At 42.3% G+C, this 21,878-nt stretch overlaps 1 protein-coding gene across 3 annotated transcripts in view; it reads right to left on the bottom strand.

Moving 5' to 3' along the window:
- Window positions 1-1,270: 1,270 nt before the first annotated feature.
- Window positions 1,271-21,878, bottom strand: part of LHFPL3 (LHFPL tetraspan subfamily member 3) — a 246,487-nt gene continuing 225,879 nt past the window's right edge. For all 3 annotated transcript variants that reach the window (XM_050323650.1, XM_050323651.1, XM_050323649.1), the window contains one exon: window positions 1,271-3,993. Coding sequence is in view for 1 of the 3 variants with exons in the window: in XM_050323649.1 (XP_050179606.1) it covers window positions 3,965-3,993 (29 nt within the window). In the remaining 2 variants the exon portion in view is untranslated. The remainder of the gene's footprint in view (window positions 3,994-21,878) is intronic.

Raw genomic sequence — 21,878 nt, 5'->3', positions numbered from 1 at the left:
AACTTGGTGTAAAGGGAAGAGCCTGGATTTTTAAACTACACATTATACTTTCTGCAGAATTCGGGGCCTTCTGTGAAAGCCTCTTGTCAAAATATTAATGTAAGCCAGAGAGGATCACAGATCAAGGTGGAATGACTGCAAGCATGGCTAATGTGTGCAGGTACTGCCAGCTACTCCAACAGCCGGCAAAGCCATTCCCTTCTGCGCTGAGCTCCTTGGAAAGGAGGAATGTGTAAACCTCTAGACTTTAGCACATGGGGAAAAAAATGTTGCTTTCTGGCACTACCTCAGAACCTATTCAGCATATGGCTGTCTTTTCAATGTGTAAACTAGTCAGGACAAATCTGGGGTGGTTTTTAAAATTTACTTTAAATTTTCTAGATCTTATTCCATTTCAAATCCTCATTGAGAATCAGATGAAACTGCTAAAATTTTTAAATGCTTGAAGGACATTGGACTGCCATAGTGAAAACAGACAGAAAGCTGCTGGGCCCAGCATTATATTTTCCTACCTAGAACAGGGGAAGATGGATGGTGTGAGGGAAGCTGATCCGTTACTCCAATCGAAATGTGTCAGAGCCTGGAAGTTTGCGCATAATTAGACCCCAGTAATTTCTAAATCATCTCCAAATGCAGATACTGCTGCATCAGCAGAATGGAGGCAAATCCAGCATCTCTGACAAGAAAGTACTTACCTCCTGTTGATGCAAGCTCTGAGATGATGTTCATCTGTGACAGCCCCTGATGGCTCCAGCGTACTTTTGTGTAGTGAAATTTGGGGGACCAATTTCTGAGCTTTACTATGTCCTCCAAATCACTTGATTGGGATTTCCATTCTATTTAGAAATAATGGAAATGCATCGCCTATAAAAATGAGCAGGACTTCAGCATCCTACAAACATGGCATTTCTCTATTTAATCATAATTAACTCATAAATAATTTACGCTCTCCTTTCTCTTACTATAAACTAGGCTTTATACCAAACAAAATATTCAGGAACTTCATACTGTTGCCCTTACATATATGTAGTCAGGTACCAGAGGGTGGAGATGACTTACCAACAAGGTTCTTATACTATGAATTTGACCCACGCATACAAATTCCTGCACTCATTAAGGGATCCAATTTTGCTTGGACTTTACATACCTGAGGGATCTGTGTAGGTGCAGACGTGTAGGAGGTGGCCAAGCTTGTATTTAGAAGGGCAGTAATCCCAACAACAGCAGCTGTTACCACAGATGAGCTGGAGAAAAGCACTATCACGCTTTATTTTAGTATGCTACAAAATTCATTGTTGAACTTTATTAGGTAATTTAATACCAAGCATACTTTAAAGTAACAAAAATTATTGTCGTTATTATTTTTTACAGAAAATCAGGTATTTCAACAGTTTTCTTTACAGTTTGTTGACCTAAAAAAAAATTACAATTGACAAGTTACAATAGTGGGATGGGAAAGTGGTAACATTTAAAAGGATAAAACATACTATTCTTACTGAATCAACATTTAATGATGTACATCCTGGTACGTCTCTCCTTCTGACTGTGTACAAATGGTAAATATTCACTGAGCTGCCCTGACAGGATTGTGATGTATTGAGATGACACTTTTATTGAAATGTTTGTGTATATTTAAAAGGGCTTTTACATTACACCATCACCATGATGCAAAACAAAATAATATAATACAGAGAAACCCTGCTTCCGTGATTTCTGTCACAGCAAAAGTGCCGTGACTGCAATAATGTGGGGTAGAGGTAAACTCAAGGAGCAAATGAAGATGGTGATACAATAGCACATCCAGATAGCAAACCCTTTCACAGGCTTTGAGGTGTGAGTGTGACTGTGAGCCGACAAGAGCAGTGAATGAGGATGGGCTTCACTGAGACACAATTTAACAGGGACTCCTGAATGCGCCCGGCTCTTAAGGATGTGCGTTTTCCAGCTGACAGTGGTTGGACTAATCACAGATTTAAAAACCTGTCTGAAGTGGGCCCTTAATGCGTTTATGCAGCCTCATGTGTAAACTGCTTGATTTTTACCTTCCGTTACCTTGGGTCAGCAGCAGGTACTGAAACTGTGTTTATGGTGGTTGACTGATTTGGGTGGGGTTTTTGACCAGATCTAACACTGGTCCTGTAGAATTCAGGAGAGTTTTCTACCCACAGATACAAGAGCAGTTTTGCATTAAAAAAAGTGGTGGGTTTCTTTTTTTGCTTTATTTGTTTGTTTGTTTTTAATGCTGCCCAGATTCACACAAATTTACTTGACCGACATCCACATTCAGCATTCAGTTTCTAAGACAAGCAGCAGCACATTGGGGCCTTGGTAGTTAGAAGAGTTATCTAATTCCCTGTGTTTGTTTATTGGCAGTCTGCTTAAAGATAACTTTTTATTCAAAAGTAAAATAAATTTTCTGAGATTCATGCACTAAATTCCAGAATAATTTGTGTTGTGCAGCCAATAGTTAAAAAGCAGTTTTAACTCATAGTTACCTCATGTCTTCAGCATATTGCATTACTGGGGATCAACTTTAGCAATTAACTATTATTTTAGCCATTTCCCCTGAAAGCCAAAGAATGAAGCAACAGGCTTAAAAAAACCTGAAGAAACTAGCACTGCAGTGTTCATTTTGGGCTGGATTCATCTGTGATACACAGGAGAGGGCAGAAGACATGCCCAGACCTGAGCCAGGATAGACGTCTGCTTTGCTGGGAGGTGCTGGAGAGGAGCAGAGGAGAGGGGCTCCCTGCTTCCCTCTGTTGCTCTGTGCCTGGTGCTTGGCATTTTGCTGTGAGATCTTTCTTCATATTCTGTGCCTACTTCTGTTTTACTTCTCAGTGGCTTCTGGAAGTGAGAGTGTCCTTTGGGACCCGCTGAGCCCCTGTGGAGAGAATCACCAGCCCCACCAGCACCCTGGGCCTCCGTGCACCCATCCCTCACATGGCTATTTGCAATATTTATTTGCTTACTAGTCTCTTAATTTTTGTGTTGAGTTTAAACTCAGGGGCTTATTGAGTTTGAACTTTAGGCCAAAAGGGCTCATTAGATCATCTGATCGGACTGGCGTTAGCACAGGCCAGAGAGCACCGCTCAGCAGCTACGTGGCAGAACAAAGAGAAGAACAGAAATGCCCCTGGAGTGATCAGCTGTTTGTTACATTTAAGGGATAAATTATTTTCTCCTATTAAAAAGGAAATCAAGGGCCTTTATTTTGTCACTTCAAATGCAAACAATTCTCTGCATCTTGGGAAATTATAGTATTATGATATTCAGTCAGACATACCTTATAGTATATATGCTTCATAGAACTAGAATATAGGTCAGAAACAATTTTTGAGTCTTAAGTTTGTTACAGACAGATTAATTGGAACACATATGCAGTAAAAATTGAGAAGCTTTACAGTTTTAGTCAACTTATTATACAGTGAAGTAAATGAAGTGCAGCAATGTAGCAGTAAAAGTTATGCTTTTTCCACTAGGTGATGGAAACATTCGGAGTCTATGAATGCTATTAAAGAGAGATGTCCTATCAGCTTCTTGGCTACTGGGATAAGAATAGTCTGGAGTTAACTGCCTCTCTACTGTGAAAGGTTTTAAAGCTTTTTGCTTTCCGTCCGAATAAAAAAAATGACATTTACAAACCTCTTCAATGCATATATATTACATATGTTTATCTAGCAACAACTACACCCCTTTTAATTTATTCCCCAAATGTGACTTTTCATGCATGTCTTCTGGATGCTGTATTCAGCAACAGTTTCTAATGAGCTGGTGTGTAATCCATGATTGCATTTCTCTTCTGAAAATCACTTCCACGTCTGGCTGATCTATGTTTAGAAGGTGGTGCTTATCCATCAGGCATTTTTGCACTCGTCAGCGTTCTTCTCTGTCAGAGGCTTTCCCAAGCTCCTTCCCATTTTAATGTTGATGTACAAAAGCTGTTATTCATTTTGTTTTGTGCTCATTCTAGTGAGGATTGGCTTAGTAGGACTGTGCAAAAGAGAGAGAAGAGAGAAGCTGGTTTACTGCCAGCAAACATAAAGATGTTCACACTGTGCTCTAGCTCAGAGCAAGCCTCTGACCAATATTCTAATACACTTCATTATATGCATTTCCATTTATCACGAAAAGGGAAAAAATTAATCTGCAGATAGGATTTGTAATCTGAAATTCTTTAAAATCATTTTTCACCAGCTAATCAACACAGGGAGTCAAAATAATGAGATTGTTTCATCTAAAGTTTGAGTGATATGAAAACAAAGATACAGTGCATATGGGGCAAGAATGACATTTACTAGATGAATACCGTGAATTGAGTTAAAATCCTGACATTTCTGCCTGGTATCAATAACTTCTTTCACTCCCCTGAGGACACAATCCACATTTGCAAACATGATAAAATAATACCCTGTGTTAAATTTCAAATGAGGACAGAGGTGCAGAGGTGTTTTCAACCCACACTCTCCCTTAAAAATTAATTCTCACCCGTCCATTTTCCATGTGCTGCAAACAGCGCTGCAGACAGGGAGAGCAGACACCAGCTGTGGTGGCACCAGGAGCAGGGTGAGGAAGGCTCCCCCTCCTCACTGGGAGTGACTGCACCAGAGGGGGCAGCACATGGGAATGGGGCCTTACTGAGAAAGTCTATTTGCAAGTACTCCCGTACAAGCAAATGCCTTGGCTACTCCAGCACTTGGCATTGAACAGAAGGGTCTTGCACCAAATGAGCACTGCAAATTCACCATTAACTAAACTATCCTGGATTTACGGGACCAAACCATGCAGTCATTTGGCAGGGAACCCCTCCCACTGCCTCCTGTGAAAGGGTCACTGGTCAGAGGTCCTATGAGGCCACAGGTCATCACAGTCCTGTTCCTCTCGTTGTAACACAGGGGCCTCTGCAGAGGCTGTTTGAATGCAGAACTAGAGGGAAATCACTCTTCTTGTGAAAACAAAAGAGAAAGAATGAATTTCATCGTGAAATGACAGTGAACAAAGAATTTCAGAAATAGAAACTCTTAAAAATGTTACTGTAAGGGGACTGAAATATTTAATTTCCCCCCCACACCCTGTGTTACATGGACCAGCCACCTTCTCCCATTCCCACAAATTCCCCACACCCCTTGATTCTCATGATCACATTGGCCTGCAGCTAATTCACCCATAGACCCAGGGAGTGTGATGCCCTGGAGCAGGATACCCAGACCTGAGAGCTTGGGATGGTAGTACCACAAACCAGTGAGCCTGGTGGTGGCAAACCCTTTTGCTATGAACTCTGGGTGCCTGCTTCCCCATCAGCTTCCAAAAAATTGACATTTTTCAAGCAAAGTTTGTTTTTTAGGAAAATTTCTGGCTTGTTACAGCGTACATGTGTTCAGAATGTATCTATCGTCCAGATTTATTTTACAAGACACTTTTAATTGATGTTGCTGAGACTAGAAAGTGGTAAATAAATACGAAAGAAGCATAAGGTAAATTAAGGAGGGCCCTGAAAAACAGAACAGTTTTGCTTGTGTCAAAAAATGAATATGAAATATAATGTGGTAAAACCATTTTTATGATACAGGTATGTGATGGGGATTGTAGTTTCCAATTGTAAAAGAGGAGTTGCCATTGATAGCTCCATGAGCTGCCTTTCACCCATGTAACAAAAATGAAGGATAAAGAATTGATGAGAAATGGACATACGTGTTATAAATGAAAATTATTAAGAAGTGGTTTGAGTCCAGAATTTTTGTGTATTTTATTAATATGGTTACCAATGTAATTAATATGGTAATATAGGTAAGCAGCATACCTAAATAAAATAAAGGAATGAAAAATTGCCTGAGCCTCCAATCTGTTTATTTGCTAAGTGAGAAATGGGGGTTTGTGAGCCTCTTAATCAATCCATAGTTGGGTGATGAGCATATGCCCTGATACTCCTAGGAACCATCTAAACTTAATAGAACCCATTGAGCCATTTCTTTCAATTATTTTTAATCAGAATTTAATGGAGCTGTGTTATTCAAACCCCTAACATTGTTTACTGGTTTTCCAGCAATACTCAGTGTTTCAGCTGTAACATACTAAGACCTTTATTAGTTCTTTTGACAAATTTTGCACACAGGTGTTATACACACGGAAATGAAATTTAATAAATACCAAGGTGCCTAGTTGACAAGGCAGAAATAAGTAATTCACATCCAACATCCCTCAGTCTGTTTTGTATCACATCATAGGCTTTTGACTCCTTGAAGTTTCATAGATACTTACAATTCTAATACTGTTGCTTAGAAATCAGTTAATGAAAGCAGTCTTCATGAAAGCTGTATTACCCAAGCACCCATGTGCTCTGCTGTTAAATTCCCTATTTAAAGTCTTTAAAGACTGCCTGTTAGGCTGACGTCGCCACAGCACAGTTACTTTTCATATTTGACCAATTCAATTAAGGCAGTCACTACTGTTGACTGCAGAGCTGGGGTACAGTCAGCCTGGAGCATTTTAGTGTTTATGTACATTTTCAGAGAGAGGCCACTGACATTCCTTTGTGTTAAAGATGAATCGTGGGGAAACTTCCAGGTTGCTCCCTGACAAGGTATAAAGGATGTACTGATTTCAGATGGTCCCTCATGCTGTTATGGTAAAGTCAGTCAAATGAATAGTAAATATATAGAGAAAGGTAGACCTTCTAGGTCTGAGTATATATCACCTCAGACAATCTTACCACTTTATAGCATTAATTGTCACCAGCCATATTTATATGATCTTCTTTGCCATGTATTTGACTGGCATCTAGAAAACAACACTTTTCCAAGTCTTAATCTTTTATTGCTGACTCCAAACATACACAATTACTGTGCTAAAGGCCAACTGGCTTTCATGGTCACACCAAAACTGGTACTGTTACAAAACCACATCAGCTTGCAGAAGCCCATGGGTCAATGAAGCACCAGAGATTTCTTCCCAGCACCCCCACAGTATTCCTCCAGCCTAAGGAGCGACATCATCTCTATTGAATTCTGGCACTGTGTTTAGTGGATGGGAGGGGATGAAGGATGAAACATTGATGCTGAAGGTCTGCAATTGAAAATAGACATGCTGAGGCACCTTGGATAACACTTCTGCCTGGGCTGTAGGCCAAAAAAATTTGGACAAGTTCAGTCTTAATGGGATGCTTGGAGTTCTCACTTTTCTGCTTATAGAATAACAGAATCGTTAAGGTTGGAAAAGACTTCTAAGATCATAAATTCCAACCCTTAACATTGTACTGCCATGTTCACTGCCAAAACCCACACCCAAAAACCACACGCCTTTTGAACACTTCCAGGGGTGGTGAATCCAAGACTTCCCTGGGCAGCATGTTCCAACCCTTTTGGTGAAGAAATATTTCCTAATATCCAATCTAAACTTCCCTGATATAACCTGAGGCCATTTCATCTCATCCTCTCACTTGTTATTTGGGAGAAGAGACCAACCCTCACCTGGCTACAGCCTCCTTTCAGGTAGTTGCAAAGAGCAATAAGGTCTCCTCTGAGCCCCCTTTTCTCTAACCTAAACAACCCCAGCTACCTCAGCTGCTCCTCACAGGACTTGTACTCCAGACCCTTCAACAATTTTGTTGCCCTTCTTTGGACATACTGACCTTACTCAGCTCCTCACAGACACATGTAGATGTTTTGTTGTTGTTGTTGATGATGTTGTTGTTTGGTGCAATGCTAAGTGTATTAAAACTCCACTTGTATCCACTGCACTCCAAAATTCAAAGACCTACATGCATTCAGGGCCTGGACAAATATCCAGATGTGTTGTTAAAAGGCACAAAAGGCAGACAGATGCCCAGCTGCAGAGGGCAGCCAATGTCCCCTCATCTCTTATTTCCTTGAAGATATTCTCTTTAAAACACATAACAAATCCTATTTGAGTGGCCTGAGAGAATGATTTTGTTTTCTGTGTGATGAGAGAGGAATGATGTGTATTTCCATTTGCCTACCTGCTGTGGGTGCCTTTGCCCTGAAGAACTGAGCATCCTTTGCCTCGGCCTCATGGGGGGTTGCTTACGCATCACCCAGAGAGTGACTCTGGGGCAAATCTGTCTCTCAGTGAACAGGCAGGCACCAACTCAAGCCCTCTCCAGATTCGTAAGAGTCCTGGTGATCCAAGCTGGAACTCTAACATGTTTTGGAGAAGCTGTCCACAGCTCATCCTGGAAATAGCTGTGTGGCCAGGAGGTGAATGAGTTGTGCTCTCTGCTGCCTCCCCTGCATCGCAGTTGAGCCACAGTAAAGAGTATGGAAATGCCTACCCTATAGAAATGGAAAGAAGAATGGACAGAAATCCCCCAGCTGTTTTGCTAGCAGTCCTCTTTCAGTGTTTCACTGTTCAGCATCTTCTCAACAAAATGTGATAAATGACCTGTCCACACCAGAGCTGCCCAAACGCGTTTCCTCCTCCTCCTGCCAAACTCGATCTGGCAACTGCCTGCTCTGCTGTCACTCACAGCTACTGAAGACTACCTGAGAGGGCAGGAGTTAAAGAGAATACAGAGTAAACCTTGAGGAGTTGCTAAAACTTTCACAGAATTTTGGGATTGAAATTGTGTGATGTATTTGTCCATATGGCATTAGAGGAGAAGCTCATCTGAGCAGAAGGGTGTCTGAGCTCAGTCTTCTACTGCAGCACTTCCTTGCAATAAAATAAGATTGAATCACATAAAAAATGACAAGGTTTTTACCAATTCAGTTTGCAAGCCCTGTGAAATCAGAGCTGGGGGTAACAGTGGGACTTATTCAATCTGCTGGGTGGTATTTGTGCACCCTGTTAATGGCAGCAGCTGAACTCCTGGGCACGGGCTGTAGGAAGTGTTTCTAGGACTGTAGGAAATAATTTCAGGAGCATTCAAGAATTTTCTAAATGTCTGGCTCTGCATAAGGACGTTTCTAGCATCTGAGAGGATGATGTGGCAATGTTATCCCCTTCTCCACTTGAGCCATAACCACCAGTGGGGCTGTGATGGCTGCATCCAGCTTCCTCTGGACTTTGGGGGCTTGGATGTCAGCCATGGTAGCCAAGGGCTGTCTGGAATGGTGACCCAGATGTCTTGGTGGTATGCAAATATGGCCACAGTCACTCTTCTTACTCTATAAATAGTGGTCAGCCCAGGGCCCACTGAGCTCTCCTGCACGGCAGTGGGCTGCATGCCAGGGTGTCCCCTTGAGTGGAGACACCTCTCAAGGTTAATCCTCGAGGCTGAGAGATTCCTTGCTGCAACAGATCCTTGCTAAGTAATTAATAGCATGCAAAACTTTGAAATCTTAGCTAAGTGATATAAAGGATTGATTATATGCACATATAATCTTTTAGACATAAAACATTGACCAAGTCTTGGCTCCAGCCACATGTACACTCCTCTCTGAGAAGGGGTTTTGAATGCAAGTCATCTCCTGACAGACTCTGGCCAACTCCTGTGTTTTTAACATGCAATTTAATCTTACACTGCTTTTTTCCCCTTTTTCCATTGTATGTGGAGACTAAACATGACAGGAGGAAATGGCTGTCAGTTTAGAGGCTGTTTGGTGGTGGGCAGTGTGCTATGGGGGAAGAATTGTGGAGTCATTGAATGATTTGGGTTGGAAGGGACCTTAAAGATCATCTAGTTCCAAACCCCCTGCCATGGGCAGGAACATGTTTCACTAGACCAGATTACTCAGAGCTCCATCCAACTTAGCCTTGAACACTTACAGGGATGGGGCATCCACAACCTCACTTGGCAACCTGTTTCCACTGCCTCACCAGCCTTACAGCAAAGAAGAAAAGTGACATGGTAGGGAAACATTGTTTTCTGCATTGTTTATTTCTCTAGAGAGAATCTTTTTTTGAAGCTGTTACAATAGTAAGCAAAAAACTACAGGAAAAGATGTGGTTGTCAAGACAAATTTATTTTTTAAAAAAGAAAGGATTGAATAATTAAGTCTGACCACCTTGTGCAAAGGTATGAAAGGAGACAAGTATTTGGAAATTAAGTCTGGAGCCCAGGGTGGCTCAGGGTAATCTACCCACTTGTGGTCTTGACTTCATTAATTTCCTGTTTTCTTCCAGATGAAAATTTTGAGAAAGGTGAGGAGATTCTTTGGGAGGAGAGAGAAGATGGAGGTTAGGCTTAGAGATGCCTGACCTCACATAACATCAGCTCTCTCACAGTCAGACTCTGGGTGTGAGGTTCCCTTGGAGAGGAACGGGACCCTCCTGGGGTGACTCATTTAATCTCAGGATGGTTCCCAGGATGGATGAGTGCTGTTGGCTCCTGAGAGTCTGTAGACCTGGATGACATGGGAGGCCTGAGATGGACAAAGCAAGGTAGGTGAATCCTGGATATAGTTATAACTATCCTAAAGCAGTTAACAGCATGCATTAAAGAGAGAAGATACTGCCCATGCATGGAAATTTTCAGTCTGAAATACCAAATTATTAGGCAGCTTTGGATTAGTTGTTTATAACAGGCTGTCAGAGATCTTGTCTGAGGAAAGCTTGAGGATGGGTATTTTTAGTCCTTTTGGGGTGTGCAGTTTTCTCCATGACTACCTCCACTGGGGAGCAAATGGCTTTGCAGAAGGTATGTCTAATATTTCAACCCCATCTCAGTAAGATCAGCTAAACAGCTTAAGGACTGACTGGCCTAGGTGCAGGGATGCAAGAGCAGCCTGGTGGGAAGGCATGAGCCAAGCTACACATGGCAGTCAGCTTAGCTGCTCTTGTCAGTGAGACTGTGTCTGGAGGAGCAGGTGAATTTTGACTGCAAATCCTGTGAACTGCAGTTAGAGCAGCTTAAAGAAGGCACCTTTTTAGAGCCTGACAGTTTTCTTATTTCTGAAAGAACCTCCTTCAGCTACTCCTAAATATAATCCAGTGGCAGTGACAGGCTCCAAAATCCTGGATATGGGCAGGCTTCAAGTTTCCCTGCCACCCTTCCTAATCCTTGCCTTGGGTGGCTTTCCTCTGGTTTGAATACAGCTCCAAGAATATGACATATGCATATATGTCGGTGAGAAAGACAGGAGGAGAGTGACAGGCAGAGGGAAGAGAGACCTATCCAAGGATGGAGCAACCTGTAGCTGTCACCCCTGTCATCTGCTGGCACCAGTCTGGGCTGATGGAAACGGGGCTCCCTTGGGTGATGGCTCCACTCCCCATGGCTTGCTACCAACAGCTTTGGGTCCCTCAGCTGGGCAGTTTGGTGCTGCACTGCTGTACCATCCCTCTGCTACCACCACACACGGCGCAGTGTGCCCTGGACAAGGGAGGAGGTTGTGTGTCTGCTCGAGGTGGGTACTGAAACACTGAGCTGTAGCGATCAGATCCTGCTAAACAGTGGGCAGCATTTTCCTCCACTTCAATATTTGCTCTGTGCCTGTCAAGAAAAGGAAGATTTTTATCATAATGAATAAACACAGCAAAAAGCCTCCTATTCTTTCTCCCAAAGAGTTTTCTTTTACTGTGGAACATCACAGAGATGCTCCTTCCTCCAGTGGTCCCTTTCCAGAAGGCTCATCAATTTGTCTTTTGTACTTGGTAATGTTTCTTTCAAGTTTGGGATGGGAGTCACGTCTCAAGACAGGTTTGCTGGCCTGGGAGATCTACTATGTTGTTGAAAGGACTGGCAAGAGGCTGAAATGCCTTCATCAATAATGCCTTTCACAAGAAGTTGCTTCCTGCTCTGCAGAGTTGTAGGTTTGAGTCAAGCAAAATCAGTCACTTGTTGTTCATCTATTTTTATTTCCTCCATGTGGTTTGCTGCAGTCTTTCTTTGCCCAGATGGTCAAATAAATTGCTGTCACTAAACAGGAGTCCCTGAACAGTGATTCCTAAACTCTTCCTGTTCTTTAACTGCTTAATGAGAAAATGTTTCACTTTCTTTATATTCTGCCCATTTACTATAGTTATTTCTCAGTTTCTCCCCTGGAACCCAGAGGACCTGTAGGTAGATTTGTTTGTTTCTCCAGCCTTTAAGCTGCGTGATCATCATCTGTATTTAAAAACTGTTGCAAATTTTGATGTGTACTTGTTCACTGAGAGCTCCTCTGAGGATCCAGACGTGTCACTGAGGTACCTTGATAAGGTCCTGGCTAGATTCGTCACAAAATATTTGGATTGTCATTGTACAATTTTATGTGTGTTTTTTTTAATTATTATTTTGTTAATAACAGTTTATATCTAGCTTTATTAGCTTTATATCATAGATATAAATAAATATCTATAATATATATATAAAGATAATATAAATATATATATAAATATTATATATATATATATAAATATATAAAGCTATAATTAAGCACAGTTTTGGTTTGGGATAACAAATCTTGTTGCTTGTCTGGGCTCGGCCACCAGGGTGGGCAGAAGGCAGTGCCCAGGGTGGGGGGCTGGGAAGAGCCAGGCACTGACTGCAGGGTGGTGCTCAGGCTTCACGTTGTTTTGAGCCTGCTTTTCTGTGCAGCAGAGAGAGAGTAGGAGTTCAGCCCTGGGAAGAAGCCAAGATTTTGAAACAGATTGCTGAAGGTGCCAGCCAGGATCTCTGTGTAAGAAACTGCTACAATGAGGTTTATTTTAGTGCTATGACAGAAATGGAGTTCTGCTCTTTTTTCAACAGACTGGATTTCTCCAGACAATATCTCAATTCATAAATGAGTGTTTCCTCCTAACAGAAGGGAAGTTATCTGTCCATTCTGGCATGTTAAAATGACATTTCTGTGAAAGAAATCTCCTGAAAAAAACGTGCTGATTTTTGTTATAATATAATAACTAAAACATTGCAAAAAGTTCAATTTAAATGTCTCAGAAAACATAGTAAAAATATCAATGCTGATGAACCTTAAATGCTGCAGAATAATAAAAACTTCTAAACTCTCTTTTCTTTGTGTGAAATGCATCTCCTTGTTCTTCAGCCAATGCCAAAGCTGTGTGACCTGGGAGCACGGTACAAATCCCACCTGGTTCCATGCTGTGCAAAGGCACAGCTAAGGATCTCCAAAAGTTTTCCAGACTTTCTCTTTGTAGGGACTCATACTGGTAGGAAGAGAAAATTTAGTGAGTTGGGATGGGGCTCCCAGGAGGGCTCTGGTTGATGGGGCTCACTGTGGACAGGAAGGGTCCTGCAGCAGGAGGACTTGGTCCAGGGCACCTCTGGGGCAAGGGCTCATCAAAGCAAGTCCGTGGGTCCTTCACTCTGAGCACACACTCCTCTAGGACTTGTTGGCTGCTATAATGTTGGTTTTCAACCAAAACCTGCTAATGAGCTGCAAACATTGATCCCATTTCTGCCTTTGAGAAAGGTACAGGTGCCAAGCTACATGTTTATGAGCAACAGAAAGATACAGATCTGGAGCAGCTTTGGTCTGAGATTTCAAAACTGCTGCTTAATGATTAGCTTACCTGAGCACAGGAATGTTAATTAGCTGCCTATATGCTCTCCAGGCACATAGAAAGTATTTGGAACTGGGCATAAGGCCCACGATCATTTCCAAAGGTATGAGATTACATGTTAAACTATTGGAAAAATCTCTGTGGGGTTAGATGATACTCATCTAGCAGAGAGACTGGATTTGGGAGTTGGCAAAACCTGGGTCTAAGGAGAGGGTGAGCTTTTTGGTGAATACCATCTGTCATAGAAGCCTGTCTGATGTGTAGCAAGGAGAGTGTTGGATGCTCACGGTCCTGAAGGCATCCTTTCTGCCATCTTCCCTTTCTTGCTCCAAAACCAATTTATGCAGGCTTTGGATAATGTGTAAGGATTTATTATTGCTATTAATTTATATTATTCCCTTAAACATTTTTCTGAGTTGCTGTGGAAGTGTTAAGTGCACTCTTGCAAAAGAAAAGAGGAGACTCCTTCCCTGAAGAGCTTTCGGCACAGAAGGCAAACTGCGATTAGCAGTGTGGAGGGAAAAAACCTTTCTCAGAGGAGGAAGGGAAGGGCTGTGTTAGGAAATTGCCAGCAGAAAAGCACGAAGAAAGGCAGGCTGGTTTGCAGCAGCCCTGAATGACAGGTGTGGTACCGTGTCCTGGTTGTTGCTCCTCCTCTGGCACAGAACAGGAAGGTAACATCCCAGTGTATCCAGCAAGCCCTGTAGTCTTAGGCAGGCCTCGATGTGGTGCCATAAATAGCCCACCTTATTCCCTCCTCTGGAAGGATCACACCTCACACAGCAAAAGATCAGGTCCACAGCTTAGAATCTTTGGTGGCTTCTTTCCCCTTTCTTCCCTATGCTCAATTCACATTGACACATGAAAAATTTACCAGTTGTTTGGCTGTTCCCACTGATGAATATAAGACAAGTTCTGTGTGAAAATCCACCTTTCTGTGTAAGGATGCCATTGTAACAGCAAGAGACAGCAGGGCAGTCTCGAACAGCAACCAGTATAGTAGAAAATACTAACAGGGAGAGGGAAAAGCTCTAGCCCACTATCTCAAACCAAACCCCAGTTTCACCAGGATTCCTCAAAGCTCAGTCACCCCTTTCTCAGGCATGGCACTAGTTCAGAACAACCCATTAGATAAAGAAGACACTGATATAGATTTGCTCAGAATTGCAGCTCATCTGTAAAAAAATGGGAGTAGCTTAGACAAAGGGGAAACAAGTCAGGTCCAGTTACATCTGCATAGTTACATCTGCAGCAGCACTCCCTGAGGAGCCTTTCCCTCCACCTGCAGTCTTTAGTGGGGGGTTAATGCACTATCCTGCTGTGTAGCTCTAGCAAAACTCCAATAAAGGCTTCCACCCTCCCACCCTCTAAACAAGTAATTTTTGTCCATCCTTCCCTCTCATTTTGCTCCATCAGGGTATGGCCAGGTCAGCAGTGGGGTGCAGGAGACCCTGTGTGTACCCCTGGTGCCAGGCTGCTCAGGGACTGCTGTCACTGCTGCTGGCCATGATGGTCTACCAGGGCTGAGGGTCCTGCCAAGAGCCCCTCTCCTTCAACAGATCCTGTCAGTGTTGACTTTTCAGTGCAGGTGCTGCCTGTATTTGGTATTTGGCACCAACTGAGACACCTCCTCAGTGCTTAAATAATAATGATGGATTTCTGCTGTGGAGTGATAGCCGGTGTTGCGCAGCTGGGTTAATGTGTGTCAGCTGTCATCGTCCTTGTCAGCCGCTGCTGTCAGTGAGCAGCAGATAAGTAAATCTGTGATGATGCATTTCCCAGAGAGAGCAGGGATTAAATATTTCATCGCCTCAGACACTGAAACATCTCCTGATTTGGAGTCCTTTCCTGGCGGTCACATCCTCTCAGATCGCCCCAGCCCTAGGGCAGAGCAGAGGCTGCCTGGGTTTCTGAGACCACAGGGCAGGGCATTGCCAGCGGCAAAGTCCCCACAGCCAGGGCGAGCCAAGTGCTGAATCAGTCTTGGCAAATTTAAAAATAAGCAGAACTCAAGGAAAAAGAAAACCTCCTTTTTTTTTTTTTTTTTTTTTTCTGATGTACCTGATAAGGCAGTTGAGCCTCTGTTATGGAGACCAGGGACAGGTGGCCGGGTGCCCATCTTGGGCTGTCTCTGAGAGACGCTGCTGAGCACCTGGTGCCATGGATCGAGCACCTGTGGCAGTGCAGTGGCTCGCTCCACGTGGGCAACACTGTGGAAAGCATCAGCTGTGGTTGCAGTTAGGTAAATGTGGTTGTTTCATGGTGTTCCCAATGTGATGGGTCACTGAACCCTGGAGATGAGTTTGGTGGTCATTCCTACAAGCCTTACATCAGCACGTGTCCATCTTTCTTCCCTGAGGTGATCCTCAAAACCCACTGCTAGCAAAGTCTCATATTGGTTGGAGACAGGAAAAAAAAGCTGTAGTTCAGATTTCTTCACTCTCCTGTACTTCCCTGGTGTTGCCCACAGGAATTTTATGTTGAAGGAATTTTCAGTGCAAAATACCGATTTGTTGAGACTGCAATTTTCTTGGGTAGCTCCTTTTTTAACATATGAAAGGAGCTATTCTAGGGGGATGTGGAAAATGAAAGAAAATGCTCTGATAAACAAAGTCTTGGCAACTTTGGAAACAGACTCTTTTAGACTACCTACCTACAGAAATACATAAAAATGAAAATGACCCCTTTTTTGTTCTACACTTGGAACAAAAGACTAGAAGAGAGGCAAGACCCATCCTGCTAGCACTGCTCATGAAATAAAGTCCTTGCTTTCCAGAAAGACCTAATGAACCACAAACCTTCAAAAACCAGGGAGACATACAAACATGAGCTCCTGAAAAGCCTTATTTCTTTCTAATTTCCTGAGATCTAGTGGTTTTCTTTGCAATTATGATGAGCAGAAGGTTGGGTTTTTTTGGGGGGGAGGGTGTTTGTTTTTTTTTGGTTTTGTTTTTGTTTTTTTTTTTAAGCTGAAATTCAAGTTCAACATATGATTCAGGGTTGGAACTTGAAAAACAAGAAGCAGTGAGCAGTTGTGACATTTCTAAACCTGTAGGTAACTCCACAGGCATTTCACATTCATCCCTTCCTCCTCTTCACATGATCCAATCTCCTCCCTTTACTGTGCTTTTTATCTGGACAACAGATAGACTGTATCTTCCATATGGGTATGTTCCCATATAGGTCTGTGATTCCCCTGACTCTGGTATTTGGGGACTCAGCAGCTGCACCCCAGCAGAAGACAAGTGTTGAGGTTTTGCAGGTGGTTCTTTCTGCTTCCCTGTTATGTAAGGTCCCCAAATCAGTATTCATCTATTCATCTGCGCATTGCGAAGTAGCAGCATTTCTGCTTCTTTATCTTTTTTTTTTCTTTTTTTTCTTTTTTTTTTCTTTTTTTTTAATGCGGGGAAAGTATATTTTGTGCTGTCTTCTTATAGAAAAATAGCACATTTATGAGATGCATTTCCCTAGGGCCCCACAGAGTAAAATTTGTTCTGTAATAAGAGACCAATGTGTTTTAATTGCCTATTGTAGACTATTACCTGTTAAATTTGTCTGACAGTGTGACACCAGCCAAAAAACTTCTTTTCTGTTTTGCTTCCTTCTACTTTAGAGCTGTCAAATAACTTCAACATGTAAGGATAAAACTTGACAGATGACTCAAATATGTGACAGGTCATAAAATAGCAATTCTTCATGTTACCTGCTAATGAAACACACGACATCACGGGTAAATCTTCGTTAATTTGGATCCCTGACTTTTAATTGTTATAACCCCAGTTTAGGTTGTAGTCTAAAATTAGGGAATAATGGGTTTGGTCACAGGAAATGCTAAATCTATAAATAAGGAATCAGTTCTACTTTAATTTAATTAGTCCTTTTTATCTAGGCTCCCAGCCATGTTTTCTGTTAAAATGTACATCTGCTGAAAACCCTTTTGGACCTTTCTGATTCTTTTTTGACCCAGTAGAACTAAATCAACTCCTAAGATCATATTATAATGAGAAGCACTGAAGATAATCAAGGACTTCCCATTGGGTTTTTTTCCTCCAAAATAAGAACCTTCTCTCGATCATGTATAAAATAAATAATATTTACTAGACTTTTTTCAGGATTTTGGAATTTCCCTGGTTAAGCTTATAATTTTTAGTCTCTTTAGGTAATTTTCAGCCAGCAACAACTTAGACTGAGCTTTCTTATCTGGTCCTTCATGAAAACTGGGTCCTTTCTGCCAAATGAAGGCAGCATTTTTTGTCTAGAGCTCTGTATGTAAGATCTTTCGGCAGGAAGAAGGGGATGCTGCCCTATTTGAATGTACCTTTCAAGCAAAATCTGGAAAATAATGTTCAAAATTAGATTTGTAATCCCTTCAGTAAGGGTTGTGTTTCATACAAGGCTTGTGCCTCTGCAGTGAAATGGTGGCAGCTGCCAGTCTCCTGACCTGAGCCTGTATGAGCAGGATCGTGTCACATCTTCACTTCTAGAACACTTCCCTGTCTGTGACTGAAAACTTCTCACAGAAAAGCTAACACCATCCCTTCCTTTCTAACTGTGTAACAGTAGGTTTCAATGCAAAATTGTCTGGGGCCAGAGGAGCCCCAGTGCAAGGACATGTTGGAGGCTGGCAGACATTCAGCCCTGTGAGTAGGGGCTTCTGGAGTCTGTGTGGTCTCTGCTGCCACCGAGGGGGAGATCCCTGGTCTCCGTAACTCTCAGTCCTGGAAAACTCACTGGCCCACAGGGACTCACTGGGACCCTGCTTGAGAGGGGATGAATTGTGCAGGGGAGCAGATGTGCTCTAGTGTATTTTATTGGAAGCTGAAGAACATAGCCTCTGTGTGGCTTGAGAGGGACAGGCAAGCTCTTCCATGATGCACCATGTAACTATTCCCAGGGCAGATCCAACCTCAGGAGTGCTGAGAATCGTAGGACAACACTTGCAAGCAAAAAGACTGCCTCTTTTCCAAGGGAGGAGAGTGCTGATACAGCCAGGGCTGACAGCAGGAGTCCAGCACAGCTTTGCAGCCGAGTTGCTCCCAGGCATCATTTGCCACACCTTGGAGATTTGGATGGTGCAGCTAGACCTTGTGAGTATGTCTCTCTGGTAACCAAATTACCAGAACTGGCACTTCACCCAGGAATTAAAATGAGATGAGAAGACCAGCCCTTGTATTGCAGCAGCACCATCAGTGTTGGATGAAATGAAAAAAAAAAACAACTAGTGAAAGTATAGAACAAGTATTTGCTGAACATTAGTTGATGTAGCTCCTGTGTGCTTGGAAGGTTATCTGTTTTCCACTTCTATAAGCCAGACTACTAAAAGAGTTGAACCATGAATCTGAAAAATCTGAAAAGCATTCTCATAGTATTTAGGAAACATTATTTAGATAAGATGCTATGAAAATAAATGCAAAACTTCTCAGAAACATACTGTTAGAGTGGTGATTAGTGGTTCACTCTCCAGCTGAAGGACTGCATTTATTAGAGTTTCATGGGCATCTTCATAGATCTGATGTTGTTAAAATACTCTCCTTAACCACTTAAGATAGTGGAAAAGAGGATCTCCAACAGAATACAGGATGTCCTCCATATGTAGGTCACAGATATTCAGGAGGGGCTTCAAGTGTGTTGTAGGACAGAAACAGTATTAAAATGAATCAGAGAAATGGTCCAAAAAATAGGACATAATTTATTAGCAATAAATGTGTGGGCACAAGAAGGAGTTGTACAATACAAAAATTAGGGACCAACTGACCACATGAGTCCCTGGGGCCCTTGCATTGTGAAAAACAGGCAAATGCCCTACCATTATGAACAAGCAGGAAAATTTATCTGCAAGGTGTGCAAAGTGAGTCTACCAGGCTGCTCAGCAAGGCCTCAGCTGCATGGTTAGTTTTTTTGGCACTAGACCGTAAGAGAGAAGTGGACCGACTTGGTAAAAACAAGAGTGGAGCAACAAGAGTGTCAGAAGCCTTGGAACTCTTAATGTACAAGGAAACATGGGCAATTGATCTGTTTAGTCTAGAGGAAAGGAGACTTACTGGACATAACGCTCTTAACTATGAAAAAAGCTGCTGCCAAAAGGAAGGGAATAAATCATTCTCTCTGGGAATGTGACAAGTAATGCACTTCAAAGTGCAGCCAGGGAAATTTCACAGACATTAGGAAAACCCTGTCCAGGATAATGCCCCTTGGTCAAAAAAGCAGCTGCTGAGAGAGGAGTGGGAGCTGGTGATGCTGTGGTGCTCCCTGCATCAAAATTCCCCTGCTCCCCGTAGCCAGGCATAGCCAGAGGAACATAAACCCCCCCTATTGCACCCACTGACATCCAACAGGGAGAGAGGAACAGAAAAATGCACCATGTCCATCTTACACCCTTTGCCCCCCCAGGAGGTACGACAGCCCCATGAGGAGACTGCACTGCAGGGGCTATTTGTAAAGTAGGGCTCAGGTGACAGTGGTGTCTTGCTGTTCACTATCCCCCCAGTTAGAAGGACTAAATTCCATAGGAACATCATGTTTTCTCCCCAGGTGACTTACACAGAGGGCACTTCCACTGATCAGGGAAGAACAATTCCCCAGCCCTTATTTCTGTGCCAACTGTACTGTCTATTTTTAACAGCAAGCTGCCATTAGCATTTGTTTGCTAAAAATAAACGCATTTTAAATGCAATTCATTACCTACCACATTAGGATAAAGGCAATTTATTCTTCAGTCAAGAAGAAATATTTTTAAGAGATAAATTGGTTCATGCAAATATCCGTCGCTTGCTCTCAGTGCACGTGGTACCAGCAGAGACAGTGTTCTGATTTCAGTCAATTGATGGGATAGATCACAAAATTCAGAAGCTGCTGAGGAGCTCAGTGCAATATCCTATTTTAACTTAATTAAAAACATGACCACAATTATGTAAGAGAAAAATAAAAAGGGATGTGGGGCATTTGACACAGTTCTCCCTTAGAGCTGCAGCATAACAGAAATGTAACAAATGGTTCTTGGGGAGGGGGGATTCTTTATTATATTGGTGGTAATGGCTTCCTAAAACCTAAACGTCACTTCTTCTTGTTCCCAGAACAGGCGAAAGTTACAAGGGCATAGTTTTGAATCAGAAAATGCCAGTGCATAAGGATTTTGAAATGGGTTTAGATGAGCTGCTGAGCCAGGAGCTGGACGGTGATCTCTGCTGAACTTGTCCTTCATGAATCACCTGGTTTCCTTTTGATGAAAAAAAAATTACCTTCCAAAATGTTTTGTGGAAATTAGGTATTTCAAGCAAAACTTTTTGGTTTTTAGCAGGAGGATTTGGAGGGCATGTAGGGAATTACGGCTCACAAGTAGGTTCACAAGTAGGAACTGAACCCAAGCCTCACATGTCCCTCTCTCCTTCAGAACAAAAATAACATACCATAAATAAATAACAAACCATAAAAAGATAAAATCGACTCGGAGTCCTCAGGATATCTGGGGGAAACGTAAAGCTTCTACATCCAGCCAGTGCTAATGCAGCAGCTCCTGCAAAATCAGCACGGTCTGATTTTCCCCACTAGAGGGGACTGCGGTACCTAGAGTTACCCACTCACTCACGGCAGTATTGGTGATTCCAAAATAGGTTACATTACTAAGAAAATTAATTACTGCTACTTGTAACATAATTCAAAACAGTGTAAAATTGGAATATGTCAGAAACTGTTATTAAATGTTCAAAAAGAAATAATAATAACTTCTCAGGTTTAGGTTCCTTCATTAGACAATATTTGAAGCTATCAGACTTCATTAAAAAATATTAAAATCTCCTAGTTTATCTGAAAAATGTGGTGTTTTTTCTATATTGTGTTGCATTGCACAGATGAAATACTTTAAATTAAAACACAGTCTGTTTAACCTCAGAAACCTTATCCATAAAACACTCCTGATGATTCACAGTAATTTGTGTTAAATCTGCAAAACACTAACACCTTGCTGTCCCAAAAAAGTTTAGTGTCAGGATCCTCAGTTAATTGCAAACACTTGAAACAAAGCACAGAGGGGAAGATAAGAGCCCAGGTGTGTTTCCACCTCGGATGTGTTTCTGGAGAAATTACACAATTGGTGGCACAAAAAAGGCTCTGAGCACAGGAGAAAAGACGTCTGATTTCTTCTCATGGTCCCTTATCCACACAGTTTTGGCACTTTAGCAGTTCTTAGGTGCCTCTTTGACCAGAAACATCCACCAAAGTAGCACAAGTTAAAGCACATCTGCAGTTGTTGAGGTTTTGGATTCCAGGGGTAGGGAATCAGAGTCATAGAATCGTTAAGGTTGGGAAAGACCTCTAAGGTCATCAACTCCAACCATTCACTCAGCATCACCATGTTCACCACCAAACCACGTCCATAGATAGGTGCCTCGTTGGCACATCTTCTGAACACTTTCAGAGATGGTGTTTCTGCCTTTTCCCTGGGCAGCCTGTTCCAATGCCTGACCACCCTTTCAGTGAAG

This window comes from Myiozetetes cayanensis, unplaced genomic scaffold (assembly GCF_022539395.1).
Source record: "Myiozetetes cayanensis isolate MyiCay16 unplaced genomic scaffold, myiCay2020 scf3, whole genome shotgun sequence".
In the NCBI taxonomy this organism is placed as follows: domain Eukaryota; kingdom Metazoa; phylum Chordata; class Aves; order Passeriformes; family Tyrannidae; genus Myiozetetes; species Myiozetetes cayanensis.
The sequence above is the reverse complement of the archived record's forward strand: the minus strand, read 5'-3'. Positions and strand labels throughout refer to the sequence as shown.